At 36.3% G+C, this 27,357-nt stretch overlaps 1 protein-coding gene across 7 annotated transcripts in view; it reads right to left on the bottom strand.

The window, feature by feature from the left end:
• Positions 1–27,357, bottom strand: part of SGCE (sarcoglycan epsilon) — a 66,973-nt gene that overhangs the window by 24,175 nt on the left and 15,441 nt on the right. For 4 of the 7 annotated variants that reach the window (XM_032874928.1, XM_032874913.1, XM_032874926.1 and 1 more), the window contains exons 2-6: positions 27,058–27,165; positions 16,209–16,331; positions 14,439–14,596; positions 8,814–8,886; positions 3,971–4,169 (exon numbers count right to left, since the gene is read on the bottom strand). In XM_032874928.1, the coding sequence (XP_032730819.1) occupies positions 3,971–4,169; positions 8,814–8,886; positions 14,439–14,596; positions 16,209–16,331; positions 27,058–27,165 (661 nt within the window). Of the gene's footprint in view, positions 1–3,970; positions 4,170–8,813; positions 8,887–14,438; positions 14,597–16,208; positions 16,332–27,057; positions 27,166–27,357 lie in introns of those variants that run through there. The other 3 variants (XM_032874933.1, XM_032874932.1, XM_032874921.1) reach the window with 2 other exon arrangements.

The raw sequence follows: 27,357 nt of genomic DNA, 5'->3' as shown, positions 1-27,357 counted from the left end.
AGACATATAGTCACACTGATTTCATGTATCGGTTTATTTTTATACTTTTAAAAGTGGATTTATATGGGGGCGCCTGGGTGGCTCAGTGGGTACAAGCCTCTGCCTTCAGCTCAGGTCATGATCCCAGGGTCCTGGGATCGAGCTCTGTGTCGGGCTCTCTACTCAGTGAGGAGCCTGCTTCCCTTCTCTCTCTCTGCCTGCCTCTCTGCCTGCTCATGATCTCTGTCTGTCAAATAAATAAATAATATTTTTTTAAAAAGTGGATTTATACGGGCTTCCAATTTTTACATTATTAAAGGCTCTTTTTAGAAGTTCCTATCCTATATCACCACCCTTCCATAAAAGAATATTTGCACCAGAAGTGTAGGAGGAAAGTTCTTTAAGAATAAAGGCCAATCTTATAAGTCACCAAACATGGGGGCAAATTCAGCAGAGCACTACAGCCTGGCCCAAGATCATGACCCTGCATCAGAGCAGTATTTGGCATCCACTAACTTACATTCTCTTCCTCAAGTTTAATCTGTCACTGAGGACTTTATAGGGCAGAAAGCAAACAATTAATTAGAGGGAGCATTTTGTGAGATTGTCTAACAAATAAACGAGGATTCTCTTTGCTGATTGAGGCTAGATCCACACGCTTTGGTAACCAGAGGAAATCGTGGCAGGTTTGACAATCTCTTATGAAAAGTGAGTATATTCTTTAATCCTCACACCCCATCATTCCCTTCATAGCCACCGTTTACACCACATCACTCACCCTGGCTTGGCGGCGATGCCGTGCCTAGAATGAAACATGAACCTGCTCCTCTTTCTACCGGCTTCATCCCAGGCTAAATGCAGCCACCCGTCCTTAGCCTCTGGCAGAGTCTCTAGAGCAAAAGCAGCATAGAGACCGCGCCCAGAGGGAGCACAGTTGCCGGGGTTATGGGTCTGGCAGGGGAAGGCCAATCTTTTCAGGAGGCTCAGGCTTCCTTTGCAGGAGCTTACTGACTTTGAAGTAAATCTTTGTAATTGTTTTCTGTTAGATTTAGGAGAAGTCTGAAAGCTGTCAGTGAGTGCAGAGGTAAATGAACTAACGTGAGGAAGGGATGAGGATGTGGGATGCTACAGAGTAGGTTCCTGATGATGGACACTGAATGGTCCCTTGGGCTGGGGAAGGCCAGGGCACCCTCTCGGATGGTCTACCACTGAGAGTTTCTCCTATTCATCTGCTGTGTGTTTGACTACATAGATCAACTATGGAAAAAATCTTCATTTAGGAGACGGTGGCCTCCATGAGTGATAGGAGATAAACTCATGGAGGTTTTATTCGTTTGTTTTTTTTATCAGAGACCTGAGATTTTGTTACTGAATGTTAAGCAGGATACTCTGTCAGGTGTTCAATTAATACCTTGGAAGCATATGATAACCTTTCAAAATAAAATCTTAGAAAAGAGAGGGATGGAATTCCTTGGCTATGTCTGACTGTAGCTTTTTATTTTCTTCAAGATTTCATTTTAAAAAGGGATTTATAGCCCACGTTATTTTCAAAACAAAGTAGGGAGACAGAAGTTTAGTAAGGAAATGAAGTATTACGATATACATCCACAAAAAGAAAGCACGACACAAGAGATTAGTTAGCCAAGCATAGCATTTTGTTTCTAAGTTTAAGGCGATAGGGCAAAAAGTTAGGGTTTTGTTACCATGGCATTAGATAACAACTGAAGGAAATGTGCAAAATCATTCACGGGGACAATTTTTTTTTCTTCTGGAACTATACTCAAGTATGATCTTGTTTCATTGGTGTTCATATAGGGACATTGAAGCAGTAGGTTGGTATCGGGTACAATTTATAGAAATGCTATTTTAAAAGACTTATCATATGAATACTTTGTAAAGGTTACGGCTTAACATTAAATTAAAACTCATGGAAAGCATTTCAAGTTGGGAAGGGATCTGAGACAACAGGGTCCAAATAAATGCCATGGGACTGACTCTCTCAAATATCTGACAGTACATGCCGCCCTCTAGCAGGTGCTGGGGGATCAGCTAATGACCGAATTCTTTAGCAAGTACTTGGAGGACAAAAATTCTGTTCTTAATTTAGAGTTGCATGCTCAGGCCCAGCCCTCGACTCAAAGATTCAGAATCTCTAGGGGGAAGCAGAAGCCAGGAACCAACCAACCTACCTACCTATCTATGTATCTATATATCTATCTATCTATATTTTGTAACTATTGGGTGTGGAGCCCAACGCAGTCTTGAACTCACAACCCTGAGATCAAGCCCTGAGCTGAGATGAAGACCGGATACTTAACTGATTTATGTATTTAATTAATTTATTTCTTTAATAGATAATTATATATTATAACTTATCTATATAAACATATTATAAATTAATATATTATAGATTATATTATAGATTATAGATAGGCAGCCATAGCTATATTTTCATAAAAGCACTACTGGCAATTTTTAGGCAAGACATGGTTGGGAAGCCCTGTTTTAGGTCAGAGTCTGGTTTTGAGAGTTGTTTAGTTCAACTGTCTCTAAAAGGGCCTCTGTGGATGCAGCCTGTGTGACAGAATAGGGAAGAGGAAGCCCAGAAGAGAGCACAATAAGACAGAACTCTACCAGTACCTGGTTTTCAGGCTGCTCTCCTCCACCATCTTTTGGTCATTGTTTTAATAATCATCATGGAACATATGACTTTAAGAAACTATTGAAAAGACTTCATATTGGGAGAATGTTTTCAGGGGAGATTCCCTGTTCGTCATTTCCCACAGTTCTGCTTTAATTACTCAGTGGGACAGAGACTCATGTTGGAAAGCTGAAGTAAAAATAAATGTAAGCTCTAAAATTATTTTTTCATATAGAAAACCAACCAACAGATAGACCAAGAGATAAAGCAACTCTTTTTCTCAAAGCACTTCTATGCGTGCTTGACTGACTTCAAAATCCATTACTGTAACATACAAGCTACAATTTAATTCTGAAATTTGTAAGTTGGACTTCACAGCTCACTGCTTATCCCTTATCCCTCTTCTGCGTACTCTCTCATACTTCATCTATGTCTGTTTGTGATATCTTCCCTCATTTCCAACACAGTTCTCCTTTAATGCTGCCCTTAAATTTAATTCTTATTAATCCAGGTACTCTAGATGTCATCTGTATAAAAATGTTCCCATGTACATGGACAAAGGAGGGATTGGAAAAGGATGTGCCATATAAACTGTGATTTATTCTGTATTCCATATATGTATAGGGTTAAAAAAAATGGCAGATCTGCTTCAACCTACATGTTAAAAATTAAAGATCAAAGTTTGATTCGACATTGACATTCAATCCTCTCAATGTACCCAGGCATAAAAAGTGTTTCTTAAACCCTACAAGGGTCAATACTTTGTAAGGCATGAGAACACACAAATCCCTCTCAAACGTATGGAGTAGAAAAAAGTACCCCTTGGAGCAAAGGGGGAAATCGAGGCACAGAGGAGTGCAGCATTTGCCCAATGTCACCCAGCCCATGAGTGACAAGGCCAGGCTTCAGGAATAGGTTTCAAATCCACTCCAGCCATCCGTCACCGACACATGGTGGAAAGAATGTTAAAGGCGAAGAAATAGTTTCCTAGAATAAAGTTACAGCAGCCTGAGTATCCTGCAGCTGATAACTGGGGCATCAATTTCCTTTGAAATGCAGGGCCCTAAATAATCAGCTTCTCTAAGGAAGGTACAAAAGACTCAGTGCTATAATTTATGATGCTGATCCTGATCTACAATTAGAATTCAGAGGACCTGGAATGTCAGATATAAAGAACCATTAATATAATCTCTTTGTCAATATAGAAAATTGCTAGTGTTCCCCTATCTTTACAACACCTACTTCTTATTAAAAAGAATGCAATAGGCCATCTTCCATCTATAATAAATTTGATAAGACCACCAGAGTTCAAAATGCATATTTAAGGGAATGAGATAAAGGTCTGCTTACCCCTCCTTCATGTCATTAATGGGAAGCGGAACTCTGCCGCCCCTGTCCAGGGCTGACGTGATGTTTATGGCGTTCAGACGCTCTGGCTGCCACACGTTCTTCACCGCCCCAAGAAAGTCTCCAAGAACCTCACTGGCCAACATTTCTTCTACATTCATGTTTTTAATGAAGAATTCTGCTTGGTATGGTAACGGGAAGTCTAATTTTGGCGAAAAAGGGTATGCATATCTTTAATGAAGTTGTCTTTTGAAAGAGAAACAACAAAACAATTCGAGACTTGTTGATCTCTGTCACAATCCTGGCTTTGGAGAACACTATTAATATTGACTTTAAAGGCTTTCTGTACAACAGAGGATATAAAAACATAACATATATTTGACACAAAATTTTACCTACAGTGTAATCAAATCCAAGGGATAGTGGGCAATTTATAATTATAGGATTTGGCCACAAAAGAAAAAACTGACAAATCTGTCTCAATTTTGCCAGTGACCTGTCAGTCTCCTCCTCTGCCAAGGTACCCAGGTAGAAGCATTTCCAGAACCCTCCATGGGTAGGGACAATATTTTGTATTCGTAGTGTTTTCAAATTGACAGATCTTGTTTCAAGGACATTGTCTTATTTAATTGTTACAACCTTAGGTAGTGCTATGTTCATTTGAACAGAGGAGAAAGTTGAGGCGCAGAGCAACATCCTTCCCAAATAAGACTTCTCTATTTGGGAAGGATGTTGCTCTGCGCCTCAACAATTACAAAATATCTGTAATTACTTGTGAGTTGTTTATGTATAATTTGAAATACCTTCTTTTTAATCTGCAATATTACTGATCTTTTTAGAGCATACTAAAACATTACTTTTAGAGCATGCTAAAACAAACTATGTTCCAAAAGAAATCTGAAATCACAATAATTTCACCCTTTTGATCACTTCATCATTAAATATTCTAGAGAATTATATTTTTAATTTCCCACAAAATTCCACATCTCATGTTATTAGAGATTTAGCTTTTTTCCTCTTCAGTATCTCATCAAACTTTCCCTCTAAAGATTTTAAAATTAATATTTATTTTAAAGTAACCAATGTCCAATTCAGACTCTGGGTATAACAAAGTAGGATGGAAAGAAACAATTTACAGTTGAACCTTGAGCAACAGAGTTGGAACTATGTGGGTCCGCCTATATGTGGATTTTTTTTATATAATGCAGTACTGTAAATGTATCTTCTCTTAGGATTTTCTTAAATTTTCTTTTCTCTAGCTCACTTTGTTATAAGAATACAGTATATAATATAAATGTAACATACAAAATTAGACTTATTTATGTCATCATCGGTAAGACTTCTGGTCAACAGTAATCTATTAGTAGTTAAGTTTTTTGGGAACTAAAGGTTATACACAGATTTTCAACTGTTCACGGTCAGCACCCCTACCCCTGCATTGTTCAAAGCTCATTTGTATTTCAGTTTCTCAAATGTTACTCTTTAATTAAAAAAAAATCATTTCCTACATTCTGATTGTTCTATTAAGGAATAGCTTTGTTTCTTTAATAATATTTCCATAATAATAAAGGCTACCTTTTTTAGAATACTTACCATGAGGTGGGCCAAGCTAAAGGGATTGCGATGAATCATCCCATTTAATACTCACAACCCGAAGGTGAGTCGGTACTTGCCCTGTACTTTCAGAGGAAGAACCAATCTGTAGAGGGGCCCAGGATTTTACCATCATTTGAACTTGCCTCAGATGATTTTTATCTAAGCTAAAGGGGACTGTATACAAAGTGCTCAGTGGAGCTCCCAGCCTAGAATAAGAACTTATAAAATAGTAAACTTTAGCAATTATGATAAATAATATGAACAAGTTTGTTTACCTCAGAAGGAAAAGAAATTGTTTCTGGACTATACACACATTTAAAGCCTACATTTATCCTCTGATGTAGTTCCTTAAAACTCATAGATCTGTAAAGTATTACACTCTTATTCAATAACTAAGTAAAAACTAAAAATTACACAATAAATAACTGAAATCATGATGACCTTGTTTCTTATGAAGCCTCCTTAATGCTAAAGGATGCCTGATGCCAGAGCTGAAGTCAGGGAAGAGAAGAGGTTCAGGCTTTAGAATTTTCAAGAGAGTTTTCTGGAGTGTGGTGTCTCTTCCTAAAGATTTTTTCATGACTCTAATCACAGAAGGTTCTTTCTTCATCTTCTACACTGCCATTTATCCTGCTTGTGATTTTGTTAGATTTGTTTGATGTATGGCCCATCTGCAGTCTTCTAAAATATGATATATTTATGCTATTTTATGTAGATAAGTTTCCTGTTTTATACAGATACATTTCCTGTTTTATATAGATAAACAGTAGCTTAATCATGCCACATTTTTCTCCATACTGAAAAACAGCCATGCATAAATATGTCATGAAGAACAGTTTCCTGGCAATAAATAATATTTATAAATAATACCAAAGATAGTTTTGAGTGTGCTAGAAGTCTACCATCCATTCATTTCACTCAGTGTTTTTATACCCACTTTTCTAAAGAAGCATGCAAAACAGCTTTCCTATTTTCAATGCTCCGTTTTGGAGAACTGTTTCTTGGTTTTTCCTAATCCAGGTGACCCTGCTTCGTGGCTCCTCTCTGAGACCTGCTGCCGCCACACCCTTAGAGGCTCTGGGCCGAGCAGCTGCGGGCCGTCTACCACGCCGAGCACTACTGCCAACCCTTCCAAAGATGAGTCACAGGAGCTTTCTAACTTTGGGGAAATCCCATGCCTGCTATATTTGGACATCACAGGGGCCAAGGGAACAGTAGGCCAACAGACTGGTGGCAGGCCTCTGAGACTCTCAACCCAATTTAGAGAATCACTCTATGTCCTCTCCTTGAGCTTTGTGCTCTGTGATGCTACATGACTAATTTCCCATTAGGTCTCCCAGAGCAGGAGACAGCTGGGCGGGGAGTCAGACTGAGCATGATTATCCTGAAATGCCACTCTTGCTGTTTCTTTTCCTAACCTCATCTGGGGAAAATGGTGTGTGTGTGTAGGCCCTGCTTAAAGATGTGTCCATCCTCCTGCCCGAAGACGGTCCATCCAGACCAGCACGGATAGAGGCATGCTACCTAGTTCACTGGCTTTCATATATAAAAGGCAGCAGGGCAGCTCTGCCTGAGATAAAAGCAGAGGCTTCCAAATCCCATCTGGTGTTCCTCCCTGACCAGCCCACCTTCAGAATCCCCGATGCAGATGAATAGCCTGTAAAGCCAACCTCCAATCCTGCAGAGGTCTAGCAGTCTTCCATTAGTATCTGCTTGAACACGGGTCCCTGCATATCAAACACCTGTATTCTGTATTCTGTATCTACCAGAACTGAGATCAGACTCAAGGAGGAAGTTCAAACTGTAGACCAACCTGTCCTTCTGTCTGTAGGGGCTCCTGTACCTGAGAATGGGGACCCCCTCCCCCGCACCCTGGGAGCATAATGGTGACGTTAGTGATCCAAGCGCACTGTCTGGTAACCATTTCATTACACTGAGGAACTCCTAAGGAGAGAGGGGGTTTTGTGATGATTCTGATCATTAGTGGTATCCCACTATGGATCCCACTATGGATACTGGATGCAACCATCTAATTACAATTGAAGGTGGGGGCAAAAGTCTTCCTGTTCCAAGCAGGAATACCTACCAAAAGCCCTTGGGAAGTAGAAAAGGGGACAGGGAATCTTCTGTCCAGGCCCACAGAACTGGCATTTTCACTTGCTTTTCATATATGAAGGCCACTTTAAACTTTAAACTGGCATATTTGTGGTCTGCAATTGATACTGCCAAAATACCTGGGGAAAAACTCACGTAAAAGGGTTTGAAATCTCGAAGCAATCTACCAGGTTATGTTGTGCAGTATCAAGTCTATAGAAATTACTTTCCTTCATATAGTATAAAGGCAATTTTTAGCTCAACCCTTACTGAACTACCACAAATTCCAAATTAGTAGGTCCTAATAAAATGTTTCATGTTTGCTAATTTAATTGTATTAGCAAATAGAACTCTGAATTACCTATTAAGGGTGCATAATTGTTTTACTAATTTTAGGGGTAAAAATGCTGTGTCCGTTCTCCTTTTGTTATCCTCAGAAATGATATCTAGGGCAGAGAGGCATATCCCGTGATATATAAATTTTAACTACAAAGTTTTTAGCAGTAGGTATTTTTCCCAATCAAATGCCAAAATCAGATCAGACTATTTGAGAACACGATTCTTGGAATATAATAACCTTCCAAATCCTTGGGAATCACTTACCATTCATGTATATGTAACTCCAAATTGCTGATGGACTCGGACAATGCATGATTAGCTATTTAGGAAGGAGACTATGACCCAAATTCCAGTTTATTTCCATCAACAACTCTCTGTCCTCACATACAGTTAAGCCACTACCAATGATCAGTTTCAAAGTAAAATTATAAATCTAGCTACTAAGGACTGATTATGCACCCTGTGCTCTGCCCTGTTTTAAGCACATTTCAATCCTTAATTCATGGACTGCTTCCTTACCCCAGACTTGGGAGAGAAATGCTAGTCTTAGTCTCATTTTGCAGAAGATGAAATGAGAGCCTGCAGAGATAAGTGGCCTATGTGCTTGGCTCTCTAGTCTGAGCTTCTCAGCGCCATCACCCATCATGATATTTTATAACCAGTTACAGATAGCTTGGGTTTCTTTTCTACACATTACCATTTTGTTAGTGACATTAGGTATGTGGTACCTGAAAACCCTTTACTGTATTTTGCACAGATATAATGAAATACTTCTTGCAAATAAGAAAACAATCAGCCACATATCTTCCATACCTACCTTCTGCTGACATTATATTAATTATCAAATTATGCCTTGCAGTCTCAAAGGTACGCCTATTGTAGGCAGTTATCTATTAGAAAAAGAAAATCATATTAAAGAAGTGAAATGTTATTTGGGAAACAGAATTCATTAAAGATAAAATGAAAACAAATTGTCGTTCTTTCCATTTTCATTATTTATGTACTCACAAAATGTGCCTTCTCCAGGCAAGAACAACTCAGAGCTTTTAGCAATGTTATGGGAAAATAAATAATTAGGCAAGTCTATTTAACATGCTAAAACAAAAAGTTAAAATCAGGAAGACCCTTTTATGGAAGAGTGTTAAGTGCTAGCAGCAATGCAGATGCGTCATTAGTAAATGGATTAACCATTAGAAATTACTTACCGCTGCCCATCTAAGATTTCAAAAACAAAAGAAAAAATACAATACATTTTCGTACTTTTCAATGGAGCTTGAGGATTATGCTAAGAAGCACCTTCTAAAAAAAAGCTTATCTTCTGTGTTGCTTGTATTCAGTACCAAACTGCACACCATCCAGTCAAAATATGCATGTATGACCCTTTAGAAATCATATCTCCCTTAGGATGGGAGTAGAGCACTAAAGGTCATAGTCTATAAGGCTTATACCCCAAAACACAAATCAATCCCTTTGTAGAGTCCAATATTAGTAAACATTTGCAGAGCCAATGAACTTACATCAAAGTCAACTCAGAAACAGTCACTGCAAACAACAAACAAAGCAAAGGCCAACAACAGGATATGGCTTCAAAAATTAAGGAATAATTAACTTCATAACAGATATTAAATCACTCAGACAGGTCTGCAGTACCTCAAAAACAACAAATGACCGTGTAATAGTCTGAGCGTCCCAACACCAGCCTCCTGGCAGTGACTCCAGCTGGAGTGAGCACGGAGACAAGAGAGTGGGACAAAACGGACTCAAATAAAAAAGAACAATCTTCCCCGTTTAAAAATAAATATCAAAGATTTTTACAGTGTTGTATCTGAGCTTTAAATGAAGGAAATCACACTTATCAGAAATAAGATTTGAAAGGAAAAATAGAACACCAGAATTTTGGAATAAACAAATAAATATTTGAAAAATACTCCAAATATTTCAAATATTCCAAATATTTCAAAGTACATATTCTGAAAAACATATTATTGCACAAAGTTAAAAGGATTTCTTTGTCCGCAATTTGTCAAATTTCTGTTGAATTTAATGACTTCCTTGTTGCTATCTGTTGGGACACATAATCAACGAGGTTCACCAAGGACACTAAAATTAAGACTAGTCATTAAAATAAATCAGGAACTATTGTTCAGCAAGAAGCAACTGAAAGGAAGCAAAAAAGACTTGAGAATCTTCCTGATTTTAAAGGTTTACCCTGCAGAAAATTTAATCGTACTCTCAAAGGAAAGAAGTATCCATTTTCTACTATTTGTTAGATGATCTCATGGCTAAAACTCAGAAACATTGGACATTTTCTAGTTAGTGGCAGGATTTTATGTCTAGCCATAATTATCACAAATTTTGTTATTATAAATTCATAAATTCTAATTTTTTTTAAAGTCACAGGCCACTAAAGAGGGTGAAGTATGTTTCACAAATTAGGAAGAGAATTTTGTTATCTGAATTTATATTTAAAGTTTAATTTTAACAGCTGTAACAGAATGCAGTCCTTCTATCACTTCTAATGAGATATTGAAATACAGTAACATTCTCAATCAAATTTTACTTATCATGACGATGTGAAGCCCTTCAGAGCAGACAGGTATCATGTGTGTACATTTTTTGGATCCCTCATTTCTAGAACAGTAGCTGATCTATTTTAGATGCTTAATAAGTATCTACTGAATAAATTCATCAGGGGGTTATCTGATTAAATGTGAGTTTAAGGTATACAAAACTCTTTTTGACTATATTAATAGAATATTTTTAAATACTGTAAATATGTTACTATATATGAATAAAGAAATGTTATTTACAGATAAATCACTTGCATTAAATGAAACAGATGCAAAATTTTCACCATTATCTTTTTAGCATATTATTTGACATATTCATAATATTATGTTAGTAGTACGTACAAAAACAGCATAAACCCCTGAGAATCCTGGCTCAACCCAGGTGTGTGTCTCCTATTCCTCTCTTCAAGTAGCCATTTTGAGTTTCATGCTTATTTAATTAATTTATTTTAATTATAGTCTTATTATAAATGCATGTATGCTTATAATAACTTAGTTCGCTTGTTTTTTGAGCAGAGAAATGTTTAACTCTGCGTAGTCTTTTGGGATTCATTTTTTTATTCAACATCATGTTTACCACATTTATCTTTGTTGTCGGGCAAGCTGACGTTCACTGTTGCTATAAACATTCAGTGACTTGTAATAGAGTTGTATAGAGACAGATGGTACTTCACTTGTGCTGAGTATAGCATAACTAGAGAATTGTCAAATCACTATGTTGTACACCTGAAACTAGGTAGCATTGTGTGTCAACTCTACTAAGAAATTTTTTTTTAAAATTCACTGTTTGAAAAGGCCCCATTTTTAAAAAATCTATTCTGCTGATGAATTTTTGTATCTGTTCTCGTGCTGAGAGACTTTCGGGTCTCCACTGTTCTGTGGATATCCAACATTTTGCTATACAAACATTGTTCAATAAGCATGATTGTCCATGCCTTCAGAGGACGTTTGTAAATGTTTTTGGGGGGATATGCCTAGAAGTGGGACTGCTGGATCACAGGGTACAGTGATACTCAGCTATGTGAAATATTTAATACTATACTGTTTTCCAAAATACTTATCCAATCCTCATATCCACCCTCAATGACTTTTTACCAAGGGTAAAATTCTCATTGTGGTCTTAATTTGAACATTTTTCATTACTGATGAGAGTAAGTGTCTTTACCTATGATCATTTTTGTCTTTAGTGAAATGTCTGTTCATGTCTTATTTCTGATTTTCATGTCTTATTATAGGAGTCCTTTTTTCTATTTTAAATACACATCATTAGCCAGCTATATATTTTTAAAAGAACTCCCAGTTTGTAGGTTGTCTATTTATTAAATGGTTTGTTTTGATGAACGCCAAGTGACAAGTTTAATGTAGTAAAATTTCTCAATCTTTTTTCTCAAGTAAAAATATGTCGGTATTACTTAAGAAGTGCTTCCCTACCCCAAACTCAGAAAAATATTCTTCAACATTTTCATATACTGGTTTAAAATTTTGCTGTTCATGTTCAGATCCTTAAACTATCTGGACTTGAGTTTTGCATTTCCTATGAAGTAAGCATCTAATTTTACGTTTGCCATAGGGCAAACCAGTTCTCTGAGCACCATTCAATAGATGTCCTTTTCCCTAATAATCTGCGGTACCATTGCTTCTGATATACATCGTTCTTCCTTATGTTGATATATCTGTTTCTGGGCTCTCTATTTAGAGCAACTGGTTAATTTGTCTATCTCTGCATCAATACAACCTTATGATAGTTATTATAGATTTACAGTAAATCTTGATATCTGGAAAGGAAAGAAACCTTTCCCCCTTTTTTTCTTCTTTAGGAGGAGCTTGATTGTTCTTGGCCATTTATCAGCTTTACAAATTTTAGAATTAGTTGACATTAGTTTCATGAAAAAACCTATTGCAATTTTTATTGGAATTGCATCGAATCTATAGATCAATTAGGGGGAAGTGATGCCTTCATGATTTCGAGCATTTCTATCCCTAAAGAGATGACTACCTTTTCACTTACAATCTTAGTGTCACTTACGTTTTATGACTCTCTCCATACAAACTTTTCATACATTCTGTTAGATTTATTCTAAGTACCTTATAATTTTGTTGTTATTAAAAATGGTATATTTTAAAAACATTTATTTTCTCAATACTTGTTTTTCATGTACAGAAATAAAACCAAATTTTTTATATTGAGCCTATAGCTGACTGCTAGACTTTCTTAAAATTTCAGTAGTCTGTAGACTCTTTGTATCATTGACTATTCTATTTTTTTTCTTAAATAGTTACAGATTTAATTTTTTTTTTCTTTACTGCACTGGCTAGGATTTCTAATATATTCTGTAACAGATGTGGTGGAGGGGTTCATTCTTGTTTTGCTCTTCAATTTAAATAGAATTCCTCTGTGTTTTCCCATTTAAAAAATGACATTTGCTATTATTTTAGGTAAATAACATACAACTTCACTGAATATTTTTAAAAATTATTTTGACAATAACTCAAAATAACTTTCTTCTATCTATATTTTCTATATCTATATAGATGCAGGGGTCTATATATTCTATTTCTGTATCTATATATTGTCTTAAGGAATCAGATTTATTAATAGAAACCATCGAAAAGTAGTGTTAATACAAACTTCAACTCAAAGGAAGAAACACCTTCTCTTGGCGGACGTGGAAATTTATGGCAGATTAAAACTCTGGAGGAAAAACTCAAAGCATGTAATTCCCTAAGGATTTATACCACAGAAAAAACATACCACTCAGGACCTGTACAAGCTCCTGGAAATTCCATTTATAGGTCCTATGGTGCTGCCCTGCTCACTACCACTAAACCTTTATGAAATTGATCAGTTAAATTAGAATCTAAGTTCCTGTAGGCATTAGGACATAAAGGACTCTCCTGCCATTAACTGCCATTATAATTCTGATTTTGGTGGGTAGAATAGACGAGGAAACACATCTTGATTTTATATCCATTTATTTTTAAAATGTATTAATTCCCATTAAAGGCTCAATATTAGTATTGTTTTCTAATTCCTAATTCCTAATTCCAGGTAAGATGTTAGGTGCTAGGCTAGAATCTGATGAATTCTAATACCACCCATCCCTCCAGAATAAAGGTCAAACCTCTCAGCATGGCTTAGAAACCCCTCAAAGATCTACCCCTACCAACATCAACACCTCTGTTTTGCCCCCTGGGGTGTGTCTTGCCTACCAGCCACAGTTAGAGTTCTTAGAGATCATGTGGTTTTGTTCATACCTCCAAGATTTTGATGTGTTGTTTTGCTGACTAAGACAGCCTTCCTTCTACGTGTGAAGTGAATTCCTATTTACCCTTTTATGATTCTGCATCAAACAGTATCTTCTAATTAGAATGGTTATAACGATGTTGGCTAACAATGGATTTCCATTCCAGTGCTTCAATGACTGGACCAGACTCGTGGCAGGGCTCACCTCTTATTCATCTTTCTACCACCAGCAGTTATCATAATACCTAGCACATGGTAGAGGCTCATCAGATCTCTGTATAAAGACTTTATTTCAGTGAACATGAAAATTTGAAATTAATATATAAAGCAAATAAGTGTTTTAAGTTTGTATTTATTATCTTAAATGGAATTCTTATTATAATAATCTACCTTTTCAAAATGTCTTTAAACGGTTTCCCCTAATTTAGATTGCTCTTTTTTATATATAAAAACTAAAACAAAGACCTTTGTAGATGAACAGAAAGGAATGGTACATTTCCAAATGTTACCTAACATGTTTCTGTGCACAAAATACTGAAAACCACTGTGATAAAATTTTAATTTCAACATTTGTAACTAAAATGACAAAAACCCCAAAATATAATTCTGCTGTTTCTAATTAAATTACCTCAATTATTGTTGGTTTCCCCACATTTTCAGCTGTTGGAGACCCATATAGGACTCCATCACTATATGGCGTCCTTTGGATATATCGAAGCCATCCAGGTCGGTCTGGGTAACCCATTAAATTTGTGTTAAATGTTATAGGATCATTACTAATCTCACCTAGATAAGAAGCACAGAGTCAAGACATAAGTTATTTTCACACATGTTGCCTTCATCATTTCAATCAAAATATTTCTAAAATCTTTTCTTACATTTGTAGCAAACTAAATACACACCAAAAAAAAAAAAATCCATCTGGGAATTTAGATTAGAGCCTCAAGTAAATAAAAATTCTTTTTAGTTATTTAGTTCGCCTAGAAATCTCATGTAACAAAGAAAACGGTCATACGATGTCTTTGGGAATTTTGTCTTCTGTTTTTCTTCTTCTTCTTCTTTGTTTTTTTTTTTTTTTTTTTTTTTGGTCACACAGGAGTGTGAAAGTTCTGCCAACAAGACAACTATCTTTTGGGAAAATCTCCTAATCATGCTGATGTATTCGTTCTCTTGAGAAGACTTTCTTTCATAAAACTCTGGACACTGTCAAACTAATCTCAAGGGATAGCTCAAAATTATAAAAGGGTCATCAAAACAAAAATAATGTAATTTTAAAACTTTGGAGAATGAGTTCCTAAATCCAAAAGAACTGTAACTAAGAAACAGTAACAATAGCATCATTTGTTAGAATGTTCCTGGCCTCGACAGACACAATTTCACCTGATTTTCAAACATACCTATAAAGTAGTACTATTATTAGCCCTAATTTTAGTAATGGGATATGTAATTTTTCATGTTAAGTAACTTCTCAAATGGTGAAATTAGAATTTAATCTCAGCTGATTCCAGAAACTATGCTCTTACCTACATATTTTCTTCCCAAACGTTGGAGCTACTGTTCAAAAGGTTCAGCTACATAGTTTTGCAAACACAGACTGCCACATAAAAAAACATTTTTTAAATAACTGATCAAAAGATTACTTTTTCTTACTGCTGGTGAGAACATGGTTAACTATTTTCTATGACTGTTTTCAGGTATGTTATTCATCATATAATCTATGAAAATAATATTTATATTAATTCTATGCTATAATTTTCAGAAAATTCCTTTTTGTTACTTACGAGTTATAATAACAACATTTTTTTCTTGCTATTCTTTCTATATCTTCATTAATTTGATGGCATTTGTGACAAACCAACGTAACATAATTTAAAACAATGGTGAATTAAATAAAGCATCGTAATTGGTATTATTTTGAAGGAAAATTAATCTCTATTATATTATTATGAAGTTATATAAAATGATCTCATACTGTAAAACCTTCTTTGAAAATTCTTTAATACCATATTTCATTCTCTTCTAAAACATGTGTTTGGTCTTGCAAAGATCAATGTACTGTGTAAGAATCTAAGTCTTAATACAGAAAATAATAATTGTACAGCTATAATTATTTCTATGCAAACATAGGTAGGTAGGTCATTTGTCAGATGCACAAAACTCAACACTGGAAAACTAGAAATAAGCATTTTTTTAAAAATTCAAAAATGAATTATTTCCTTCTGTAATTAAATTTCTAATCTTAAAATTAGAACTGTCCTACAACAACCAATTTGTCACATATACAGACCATTTCAAATAATGTTAATAATATTTGATCAAAAATCATCTAAATTATGGATGCTGAACAAAAAGAAAAATTTAGCAAATTAACCACTTTTTTTCCCCACTGAGAACATACCAGGCTTGGGGTAAGGTGGAAATTCCCCCTTAAAATACTCTCTTTCCAAAACATGAACAAAGAGGACACCTGCGGACGGGTATACATTCCGATCAGAGTGCACCTTCGAGAAAATAGTGTACACTGAAAACAAAGAGGAAAGACACAAGATAGAAAGACAAATAATGAGATATACTTTCAATAATTTTTACACTAAAGAAGGGTTTCACTTCTTTAGAAATTTCTGGGAAAACTGAAGCAACATGCAAGATATTGTTAAAAGTTTGTTTTAAAGGGAAGTGATTTCAGGACAAAACATGGAACAACTCTTTCAACATGGTGTGTTTAGAGACTTTCAAATATGTAAACAAAATTAGGCACATTTAATGATTTAAGTTGTTATTAAATAATGAAGACATTCGTAATATTTTTTCAGTAATTTCTTTTTATGGGCATTATTACCAACAAAATATATCATGAGAACTGACAAACTACATAATTACTACAGTTTCTCTTTTTCCTTTTTTCAAAGTGAAGTCTGAAGAGTAATTTTTTTTTAAAGATTTTATTTATTTATTTGAGAGAGAGACAGTGAGAGAGAACATGAGCGAGGAGAAGGTCAGAGGGAGAAGCAGACTCCCCATGGAGCTGGGAGCCCGATGTGGGACTCGATCCCGGAAATCTGGGATCATGACCTGAGCCGAAGGCAGTCGTCCAACCAACTGAGCCACCCAGGTGTCCCTGAAGAGTAATTTTTAAATGGTAAGAATCTAAACTGTATTAACTATTCACTAGACATAGCATATGAGACTATGGTATTATATAGTACCATCAGTATATGTAAGGTTCATATACATTTACATTGGATATGTTTTCTGTATTATTATTTGTATCTCTCCTCGTATCTCTCCTTTATCCCATTTTACCTGATCTTGACATTTTATAATTCACACAATATAATCTATTCTACTATGCTATATTCTAAATAAACAAAAACAATCAGATAATAAAGTTCAGGGTAAGTAATTTTGTTAAATGAAATGGGGCAGATTTCATGATTTGCTGATTGCTTAAGATATGTGATGTGAGTACACTAAAATGGCTAAATTGGTTTGATCAGTTCCCACATATTGTTTTTTCTGTGGTATCATCATCTCCACCAACACATTACTGCCATTACACTTGTCACTTCTATAATCTCGTTCAGTTTTTCTATCTTCCTGATTGGCTAGTGGTTGCAATTTTTAAACAGATAAATCCTATCAGGTCAGTTCTTTTTTCTTAAGTCACTAACGGATTTGTAAATGTAGTAATTAACTTTGAGAACTTCAAGGTTGCTCACCCTAGGCTCACAATGAACTAAAAGCCCTGGATAGCAAGATCACTGACAGTAAGTTTTTCAGCATAAAAATAAGGAACTCCCACAAAATGTTTCTTTATCTGTGAAAACTTGTCCCTGCCGTTCTGTGGATGGCTGCCAAAAATGGGGAACTGAACTAAAATATTTGGCTTGTAGTTTCATGCATCCATAGCTTTGCTACTAAAAACACAGCTTCAAAGGCTGTGTAACAGACGGAAGGAAGCTGCAAGTTATATTTCAGCTAGGTATGTAGAGAGACGACTCCTTTCTTGACCTGCTTTGCTAGTTTTCCTAAGTAGTCTGTACAAGGCATTTAGAGGACCCAGCTTCTTCTCCCCAAGAACAATTTACTCACCTGTGGAAATGGTCCCATTCCAAAGAACAAGAATGAACAAATCACAGAAAAACAGTGACGATGAGAATTTGAGATTTTTTTCTCCCGTTGGGCTCCACAATGTCCCCTGAGTGCTAGGTGCTGTGGAGAATGTGACACATTCTCTGTGGAGAAGGACACTCAGTCCCTGCCTTCCTTCTGGCTTAGGAGACCAACGCCTACCTAACTAGGTAGGATCCCTGAGGTCTAAACTCCTCTGGCAATACCTGGAAAGATGTCGAGGAGCAATGGAAGCTGGAGAAGATCTGTAAAAGATTTATGTAAGAAGTAGAATTTGACATGGCTCCTAAAATACTAGCAAGATTGTGAAACTCATAGATGAGGATTTGGGTATTTCAGCAGTGAAAACTTGTACAAGATAGAACTGTGGGATAACAGGGTACCTTTCAAGGAAAAAAATTAAGCCAGTGATCCTGGAGCATAATTAAGGTAAAAGGAGAAAAACTGGTAAGAAGAGTCAAATTACAGAGCTTTGTTAACCCCTACTGAGAAGTTACTTCATTCTAAATGTAAAGGCATTTAAATTCCGATCACAATCCTACATTTCAAAGCACAGGAGCATTTTGAACAATCTAAAGGAATCTCTTCAGAGTTTATCTAACTTATTCTTTTTTCTTTTTTGTTTTTAAGACTATTTATTTATTTAACAGACAGAGATCACAAGAAGGCAGAGAAGCAGGCGGGGGTGGGGGGTGGCGGGGGAGCAGGATCCCTGCTGAGCAGAGAGCCCGATGCAATGCCAGGCTTGATCCCAAGACCCTGAGATCATGACCTGAGCCGAAGGCAGAGGCTTAACCCACTGAGCCACCCAGGCGCCCCTATCTAACTTATTCTTTCTAGAGATTAAAACACCTTGAAGTCCAGCACTGAATCTTTTTTACCTTTTTTTTTTTTTTTTTCTTAGCACCTAGAAGGTGTCTGACATAGCTGGATACTTTTATTGATGCCTTTTGAATGGATGAATACCTTCTAGTTAAAAAGCACTGCAGAGGTAAACACAGGTGTTATGTTTGTGGACTATGTGTGTGTGTGTGTATAATACTTCACTTAAATTTCAGTTTTATAACTTGAATTAATTCTCACATGTGTGTACCTGTTTAGGGGTTATCATCCTCCATTTACATTATAAACTCCTAACAGTCTGCCTTAGTTTTTGCTGCCATAAGGTAGTAAAAGCTAGCTTATAAAGCCAAAAGAAAGGTTGTTCATATGAAGCAGTATTAAAAGGATTCTGTTTTCTATATAGCCCTTGGCAAGGCCTAAAGTGGAACCCTAAAAGGGTACCTGCCCCTGCCTATCACCTCACTTCAAGGACTAGTACAGAACATCTCCATTTCTGCTTTCATAAAAAGTAAAAGTAAAAAAAATAAAAAATAAAACACCTTTCTGTGATCTGCAGAGCCAAACCACAATTTTCCGTGGCCCTCCTGGGTTTTAAGATGACACGCACATTTCTTTATTCACATGTACTCAATTGCCTTTTTGCAATCTGCTGAGCTGCATCCTTGCTGGTCAGTTACCTTGGCAACTCCACAGTAAAGCCTGCTTCTCTGTAAGTATAGTATGCCATTCCCTTTGAGAAAAACATGATATGGACGTATGGCACATTCATCATCGGGAAATGGAAAATGACTAAGCCACTATGTTTTGTTTGTGAAAATAATACTTCATTTCTGTAGCATCAGTTTAAATTACGGGCACATAATTTAGAGAATTTAAATTATGGGCACACAACATTTTAGAGAAGCACCCTTTGCCTTTACCTTCCCCATTTGTTACTTGCAAAACAAATCGCTCTTCAACAGAGGCTATTTGGGCAGTATTTACACCTCGCTTCCTTTTGCAAACAACAAATGACACAGGATTCGAAGTTACAGGCTTTTGTTCTAAACATGAGCTGTATCAACAATGCCGGTATGGTCTGCACCAACAGCAACAATTGCGCTTACTTGGCTAACACGTGTTGCACTCACATGTATCTAAGTAGTTCTCCCAAACAGAAAGCTTGAAGCACATTGTCTTCCTTAAAAGCAAATCTTGACAATCAAATTTAAACTCTAAAAACGCCGCAGTACTAAAATCCAATCATCTCTGAAATATACATGTGTACAGTTGTCAGGCTAATCAAGCTAAGGTCACAGGGTCTGGTCTCTCTGTGTATCGCATGCTTTTGCAATTGTCTACGGCTGCAAATCCATTACCTCTGCAAACACATGCCACTGGATACAAATGAAACTGGAAACCAGTGTGTGGCTAAATCCCGTGCAAATCCATCACCATTAATGGGAAAAACAATTAAACCAAAAATCCAACACCCAGGGGGTCAAAAACACCATCTTCAAACAGTGAGGGTAGCTAGATTTGCAAAGATTAAAAACTGAAGACAGGTAGTCATAAATAACAGGTTTTTTTTTTTTTTTTTTTTTTAGGGAAAAATTACATGTCTGAGAAGAGCAAAAGGGTATATGGGCAAGTGGCCAGGGTGATTATGTCATCCTCCCTAAACGTAGTTCAATGTCCTTCATTACCACGCCACCAAAAACTTGATGAAAACTATTCTTTGTATGTTTTAGTCATGAGGTACAGAAAACTCCAGGCCATTTCAACAATTATGTGACAGCAGAGAGCCAAGAATCCAGTAACAGACAGAGATAGCAGTAGCAATAAAGTGGGACCTCATGTTAGCTAAATAGCATCCTGTCTTCCTTTATTAATAGTCCATTTGAAATTTTCTCCCTAAGGGACCCACATCGTGATGAGCGTGTGCGTTTGAGTGCTTATTTACAATTACTTAAAAACAAAAGCAAATTTGGACGTATTTAGTAAACATTAAATTTTGAAAGGATTATGGTGGTGCATTGCTAATGAATTTATAGCATATAACTTCACAGTTATCACAACGATTATTTTTAATGGCATAGACACGTGCACAGGCACGTACCAAGTCCCTTCTGCACAAAAAAGTCCAGAGAACACTCACCAGACCTTTTCCTGCATCACCAAGAACAAGTACATGGTTGTCAAAGAAACTAGCTGCTGAGTGTGAGACCCTGCAAGTTTCAGCTAGATTTAAATCTCAAAGCTGTCTCTCCACGGAACTCTTTGAGAAGAAAGTCATAAAGTAGCATCGGTATTCCTGTCCGGGTGGGCTCCGTTTGGTACCTATTATGTGCATGTCTCTCTCATAGATGCTTTGTCAACAAATTAATCATTCCAAAATATCCATTTATACAATCACCTGCTAATTTTTAAGGTTTAAGACAGTAAATCCTCACCTTACCACGAACCCCCTGCGCCCCCCAACCAAGAAGGAAACATTCCAGGGAGCGGAGTCGTCTCAAGTAGGGAATCAATCCTTTTCCATGATGGTAGAGGACCATCATTTGGCACAGCAATTACCGCACTCTGCTCTATTATATAACGACGCCCTTTCAGACCGTTGGGTTGCATTGTCATTTACTGATCACACACCTCCGCCAGCGGATCCCAGTCTGCTAATGCTTTTTAAGGTTGTGTGTTTTATAGATTTTCTGTTTTCTCATCTGTAGACAACTTGTCAGCTGTCATTTCTCATTGCTATCAGTATGTTTCCTATAGCAGCTTCTCTATCCCTTCTAATTTGCTGCTATTAATCTGCTGCAGGTTTAGAAACCAGACTACCAAATGAGGTGGCGTTGCGTGTTAAAGTAAGAACACATTTGTTCTGTCTTAATGCACGCGGGGCTCTGCTAGATGTGAAAAACAGAAGCCTGCATTTGCCGCATCGATTGCGGCCACCCGAAGACCCTTTTGTGGCGTATTTCCTGGTCCTTAGCTGATGCAGTCATTCTGAATAGATGATCTGGCTATAATTGGGACATAGCCATTACTTGAGATGGCAGCATAAACTCCATGTATTAAATGCGTTTAGAAATAAATAAGTGTACCATAGAAAGTCTTAATTCAGCCCATACGTTATGTAAACATGAACTGTCAAATCAAAATGAATGGATTTAATGTGTTGTGTAAAATAATGTCTTACATATTTGCTGTGTGGGAAATATACTGCATAATTTAAACAAAGAGATGTATTGATTAAGTGATCTATTACCCTTGGCAATAGCTAAATCAGCCTAAGAATATTATAATGCACTATAATTAATAAGTAATTTATTAATAAGAAATTAAAGCCTATTTCTAAAAGCATTTCAATTTTGTTAATTTGCCTCTCATGTTCAGAGAATTTTAAGAGATAAGCTGTTCAATGGGAAGCATGACAAGGGTGCTTTAACTGAGTGCAAATTACTTAACTAAGAGGATGCCTATTTCTCAACTCTTCATAGTATTGCCTTGATAGTATTATCCAGAAAAAAAGAGTGAGGGTAAAAATGATGGAGAAGGTTTTTAAAAACGTTTAAGATGAAAGATAATACTGAACAGTCATTTATCTGGTATAGCTTTGAAGACCAACCTTTCGCCAAGCACCAAGATACTTCCATTCCTCAAAATCCTCTTTACATTAAGAATCCTTATGCTAATCTTAATGTTAAGAATGGCAACATTATTTTCAAAGAAAGTTACATTAAAAATATAATTCCTAAACTTCCTTTACTATATGATCACCCCTGGTCATTAAAATTGTAAGTTCTTCCAGGAAAAAATGATCCTTTTCTTATATTTTATAGCCTTAACAGCTGCCAAGCTCCTTCTGAGGCTTGGGACCCTGGTATCCACAGCACTCTGAGAAGCTGCTACCAGTTAATCAGAATTGGTTATAAGAAATGAATCTCATCTGCTATCTCTGCATTGAGAGAACTCATTTCAGGGTTTTTGGAGTCTGACATATGTATGGTTTCCTTCCCAACCTATTTTTTAATGTGTCGTTTCTACGGTCAAGTTAAAATTTAATTACCAAACCTGATAATTGCTATAGAAAAATATTCTGAGGGACATCAGTCTCCAGCCAAGCACACAACCTGTTGGGTTGTTTTTCCTCAGTAAGATTTACCTGGTGTTTTATCCATCCCGCTTTATAAATCTTGGTTTTGAATCGGAAGCTTTTCTCAGCAGTCTCCCCTTCACCTTTGAGTTTACTCAACATCAAAGTGCTGTAGGCCATTCATTTGGCAGTGGCCAGTGACCGCTTCTATTTCGCAGACCATGCCTAGGCTGTAGAATTCATCACAAGGAAGGCATTACATTGCCTTTTTAAACTTCATTCCTCTAAGAGGCAAGGGCACTGTGCTTTATGTGAGGTGGAAGACAAACCACGATTCGCGTCTTTTTCTACAAAAAGCAAAAAGGTTGTTTTTTCTTTCTCTCTCTCTCCCAACCAAAGCCACTTCCTGAAACTATTTTGTTAAACATCTTGATTTTCCATATAATGGTCATGGTTTTGTTTTGTCCTGTTGTTTTTTTCTTAAATGTCAGTTGGAAAGTGGTTGCAAACCATTGTTAATTGGTGATCAATAAACTTAGTCTCACGAATGCCGCAGTTGAAAAGGGCTTTAGATGTCATTCTGTCTGAGCATGCCAAATATATTTCTCTACCAAAGACAGATCATAGCATTACCTCCTACTTGGATATGGCCTCAGCATTCTACTTAACCCAGAATTCCCAACAGATGCTACCGATCGGAGTTGGCATGCACTTGTTCTCCTGGAGAGCTCAGTCCTTCATTTTATAGGTAACAAAATTGAATCCAGAGAGACAAAATGGCAGGTTCAAGCCTACAGGAATAGTAAGAGGAAAGACTGGGGACTTGAAGCCAGGAAGTCACATATTTTGTTGATTTGAAAACATAAGGTAATACATTTGGTGGCTGTACATTATATTATTATGACCTGCTAGAGCAAGCTAATTATGCTGCATAACACCTCTGCTTTCTTAATTATCTCTCTTGTTTGATGACAAACCAGAATTTGACCAGATAATCCAAGTTCACTATTTTGTGAAGTTATCGTAAGAACACTGCACAACTGGAAGAAGTGCATTGACAACCACAATTTTAAGAAAGAAACAAACCTAGAGATTCTTTTGTTTAAAGCAAGAAACAAACCTGAAGCTTAAAAGGAGACATTTCAGCCATCATAACCAGAGCCTAGAAGGAGAAACTCATCTCCCTCATAGATGGTCCTTTGAAGTCCTGGAACTCTGTGATTCTTCGTCCTGACTTTACCACCTTCAGAGGCAAAGAAGAACATGTATTTTCAGTCCTAGGAGTACTTCCTGTTCCTCTCCAACCACACAAAAGCAGAAGGCATCTAGAGAGATATTTCTATCTTCAAGCCATGCCCATTCCTTGACTGTCAGTGAGCTAAGAGGAGCTCCTTTATGATGGCAGAACAGAATTCTACAAATTATTCATAGCACATAGACTTCACTCCCAAGAACGTCAAATTCAAGTTTAATATTTAAGTGGAAAATAAATAGGAAATCAGTACATGATTATTTTTTACTTTCTCTTAGGAGAAAGTTCATTTCTTGTTTCTTAAGAAAAAAAGCAATGAAAGTCTGTCAGCAAACCTAAAGCTAACCTATTTTGGAAAATAAGTTGTCTTGAGTAAGAAAGGAGAATTTAGAAACATTTATCTAAGTGAAGTATATAAGCTGGTAACATGAAGGCTTATTCATCCTCTTTTACTTAAATTATGCTGGGATAAATTTTAAGTTTGTCTATCTCTACGTGAGGAAAAAGAAAAGGGAATCCATATTTAGAGAGCTCTTTATGATTTTTTTAAGTATTTAATGTATATCAAGGTAGAATGTTGCCAAATATATTGTCTGAGACTCCAAATACCTCAAAATCCTATTTATAGAAAAGACACATCCCACTGCTAAGTTTGGAACTGAACATTATTTTAAAAGAAAGTTACCAAAAAAATACAATCACTAAACTTACCTTACTATATAAGTGTTCTTATAATCTTTTGTGGTCTCTTGAAATTGTCAAAAAAAGATGATTGGGACTCACGGTCAAGAACATCCCAAAGAACATTTGATATCTGTGGTTAGCACTTAAAATGGCCTTGCTACATGAGCAACTAGAAACAATTCTCTTCATGCAGTTAATGAAATGTATTATTCTCTCAATGTTCTCTGTACATAGAACTACAATGGTAGGATTTAAATTGGATGAGGAGACCAGGAAGGGAGAAGAAGCTAAAGATGAGTTCAAAGAAACCGAGGATGTGGTACCTCAGTAGATTCAAGATGTATTGATCACTTCTATTTTGAGAACTATGGTTATCACTCTGGTTGAAGGAGAAAAATCAATCTGGGGTCCAATGGGAGCATGAAGATTAAAAGAGGAAAAGACAAGTATCTCTTGAAGATTCTGGAGAACGTTGTATGCAAAGGTCTTGGAATAGTACATTTCACTAAGAAAACACCAGAGTGAATGACTCAACAGGGTTTAACAGCTTCTTATGGAACACCTTTTTAGCAAATCAAATATGAAATGGAGGTACATATTCAAAGACAACAGGAGTTCTAGGGATCAGAGTTAAAGAGAAGAAACTAAAGAAAAAGAAAGGATGACTGTCAATATAGTGCAGAATGGTGTGAAGTCCAAAGGGAGAGTTTTTGGTGATCTCATGTGGGGCACCAGGTAATCAGGGCAGATCTCAAGTCCTCAGGAGATGATAAAGCATTAGTACATTGCAGATGGTAACCTTGAGGGCCATCTGGGGCCATAACTAGGAAGATTAGAACACAGGGAGAATGGATGTGTCTAAGAAGCTGAGGGCCCTCAACTTGATTAAGGAACCTGCCAGACACAGGTGGTCGTCCCGGGTAATTCCCTTGAAGAAACCTTGAGAACCCCTTGAGAATACCTAAGGAGGGTTTGGGGCAAAGACTATGAGATGATGGGCTTAGGACCTAGAGTAAGTGCATTTAGTGCTTTTTAAAATAAATTTTTGTGACCTTCTCATGGGAAGTTATTGTTATAAAACTTTTTCTTATAGGTATTCACAATAAAAATTCCTTAGAAATGCAATGGTGTTTGCTGGTTTGTTTCAAAAACAGCAGAGTAGAGGAGAATTGGAAGCCTCTGTCCTATTGTGAAACAAACATGGCAGTGGATGATTCCACATAAGGAATAATTTGGTGTGAGCTGGAAAAAAGCTAGTGATCCTCAACTTCAGGGCTGTATGAAGACAATGAGGTAAACCAGGAATCACTCCTACCAGGTACCCAGGATTTGTCACATGGCAGTAATTTTAGCACACAAAATGACTGTTCTTTTAAAAATATTTTAAAATTGTTGTTATTTTTATAGACACTTGATTGCCCCAAAGTTACAGAAATGAGGCTACATGTCAATGTGTATGGTCACATATAGCCAAAATTGTGTGTTGGGGAGGGGGAGGGTGTTTGGGGCAGAGGGTTGTGGGCAGAGAGATCTTAAAGGCAAATAATCAAGAAATATTAAGTGAAAACTTATGATGATAATTGACATTTTGAAAACAACTAATCTTTTCGTTATTAAGTCTTTTTCTCCCTGATGAAATGCATTATTTCAAAGGTCCTGGCATATTGCTAATGGACACATTTATGATAGGGAAGAACAAATTCAGAAAAAATAATCAATCATCCAAGGGTCAGGTCCTCTTTCTGATAGAAAATAAGTGCCATATAATTACTTAATAGCAAAACATATCAATTTGGTTTTGCAACAAAACAATCAGTCAAAAAATCATCCACAATTAACAAAATATTTTATGACCATTTTTCTAAGGTTGTATAAATATTGTTTTTAAAATAATTTATGTTAAATGTGCTTCTTAATGTTTTACAGTATTATAAATAAATTGTTATAATGACCACACTGTAACAATTTTTATAAGTGGCAAGCTAGTGACTGGATAAGGGTCACAATAGGTTAAAAACAAGAATTATTTTTAGTTAAAAAAAAAAGGCAAAACTATGGCAAAGGAAAAAAACTTAGAAAATAATGGATTAAGAACATAAAGGATCAGAAGTTTTAGAAGATTAGGAAAACAAAACTGGAGTTTTTCAGACTAACTTATCAAAAAAAAAAAATCCACACATGACTAAAAAAGCAAAAAGAATATTGGAAGCAGACATTTAATTGATTCCCCAAAGGGGATTTAGATTTACCACCTAAACTCACCATCTTTCTTCCCACCAGTGATTTTTCTGCTGATAATAAAACTGTTGGCCTGTTTGGTCTTCCAGTTAACTGTTCCATTTATGCCATCAGCACAGCTTAATAAAAAAGCTTTTCAGAATAAAACAAATGCACAAAAATGAAATTAATGTCAAATTAAAATGACTATCCCAGGTCACCTACTATTAATGGAGATTAGATTCCTTCCAGCCCAACTAGCTGTTTAATTTCATTTGATAAATATTTGTTGCATGTCAGTACAAGGAATATGTGGGGATACAGGGTAAACAAGACACAGGTACT

The sequence above is a fragment of the Lontra canadensis genome, unplaced genomic scaffold, assembly GCF_010015895.1.
Source record: "Lontra canadensis isolate GAN:19392208 unplaced genomic scaffold, GSC_riverotter_1.0 scaffold2, whole genome shotgun sequence".
Lineage (NCBI taxonomy): Eukaryota > Metazoa > Chordata > Mammalia > Carnivora > Mustelidae > Lontra > Lontra canadensis.
Note: the sequence above shows the minus strand (reverse complement) of the source record. Positions and strands in the feature narration are given on the sequence as shown.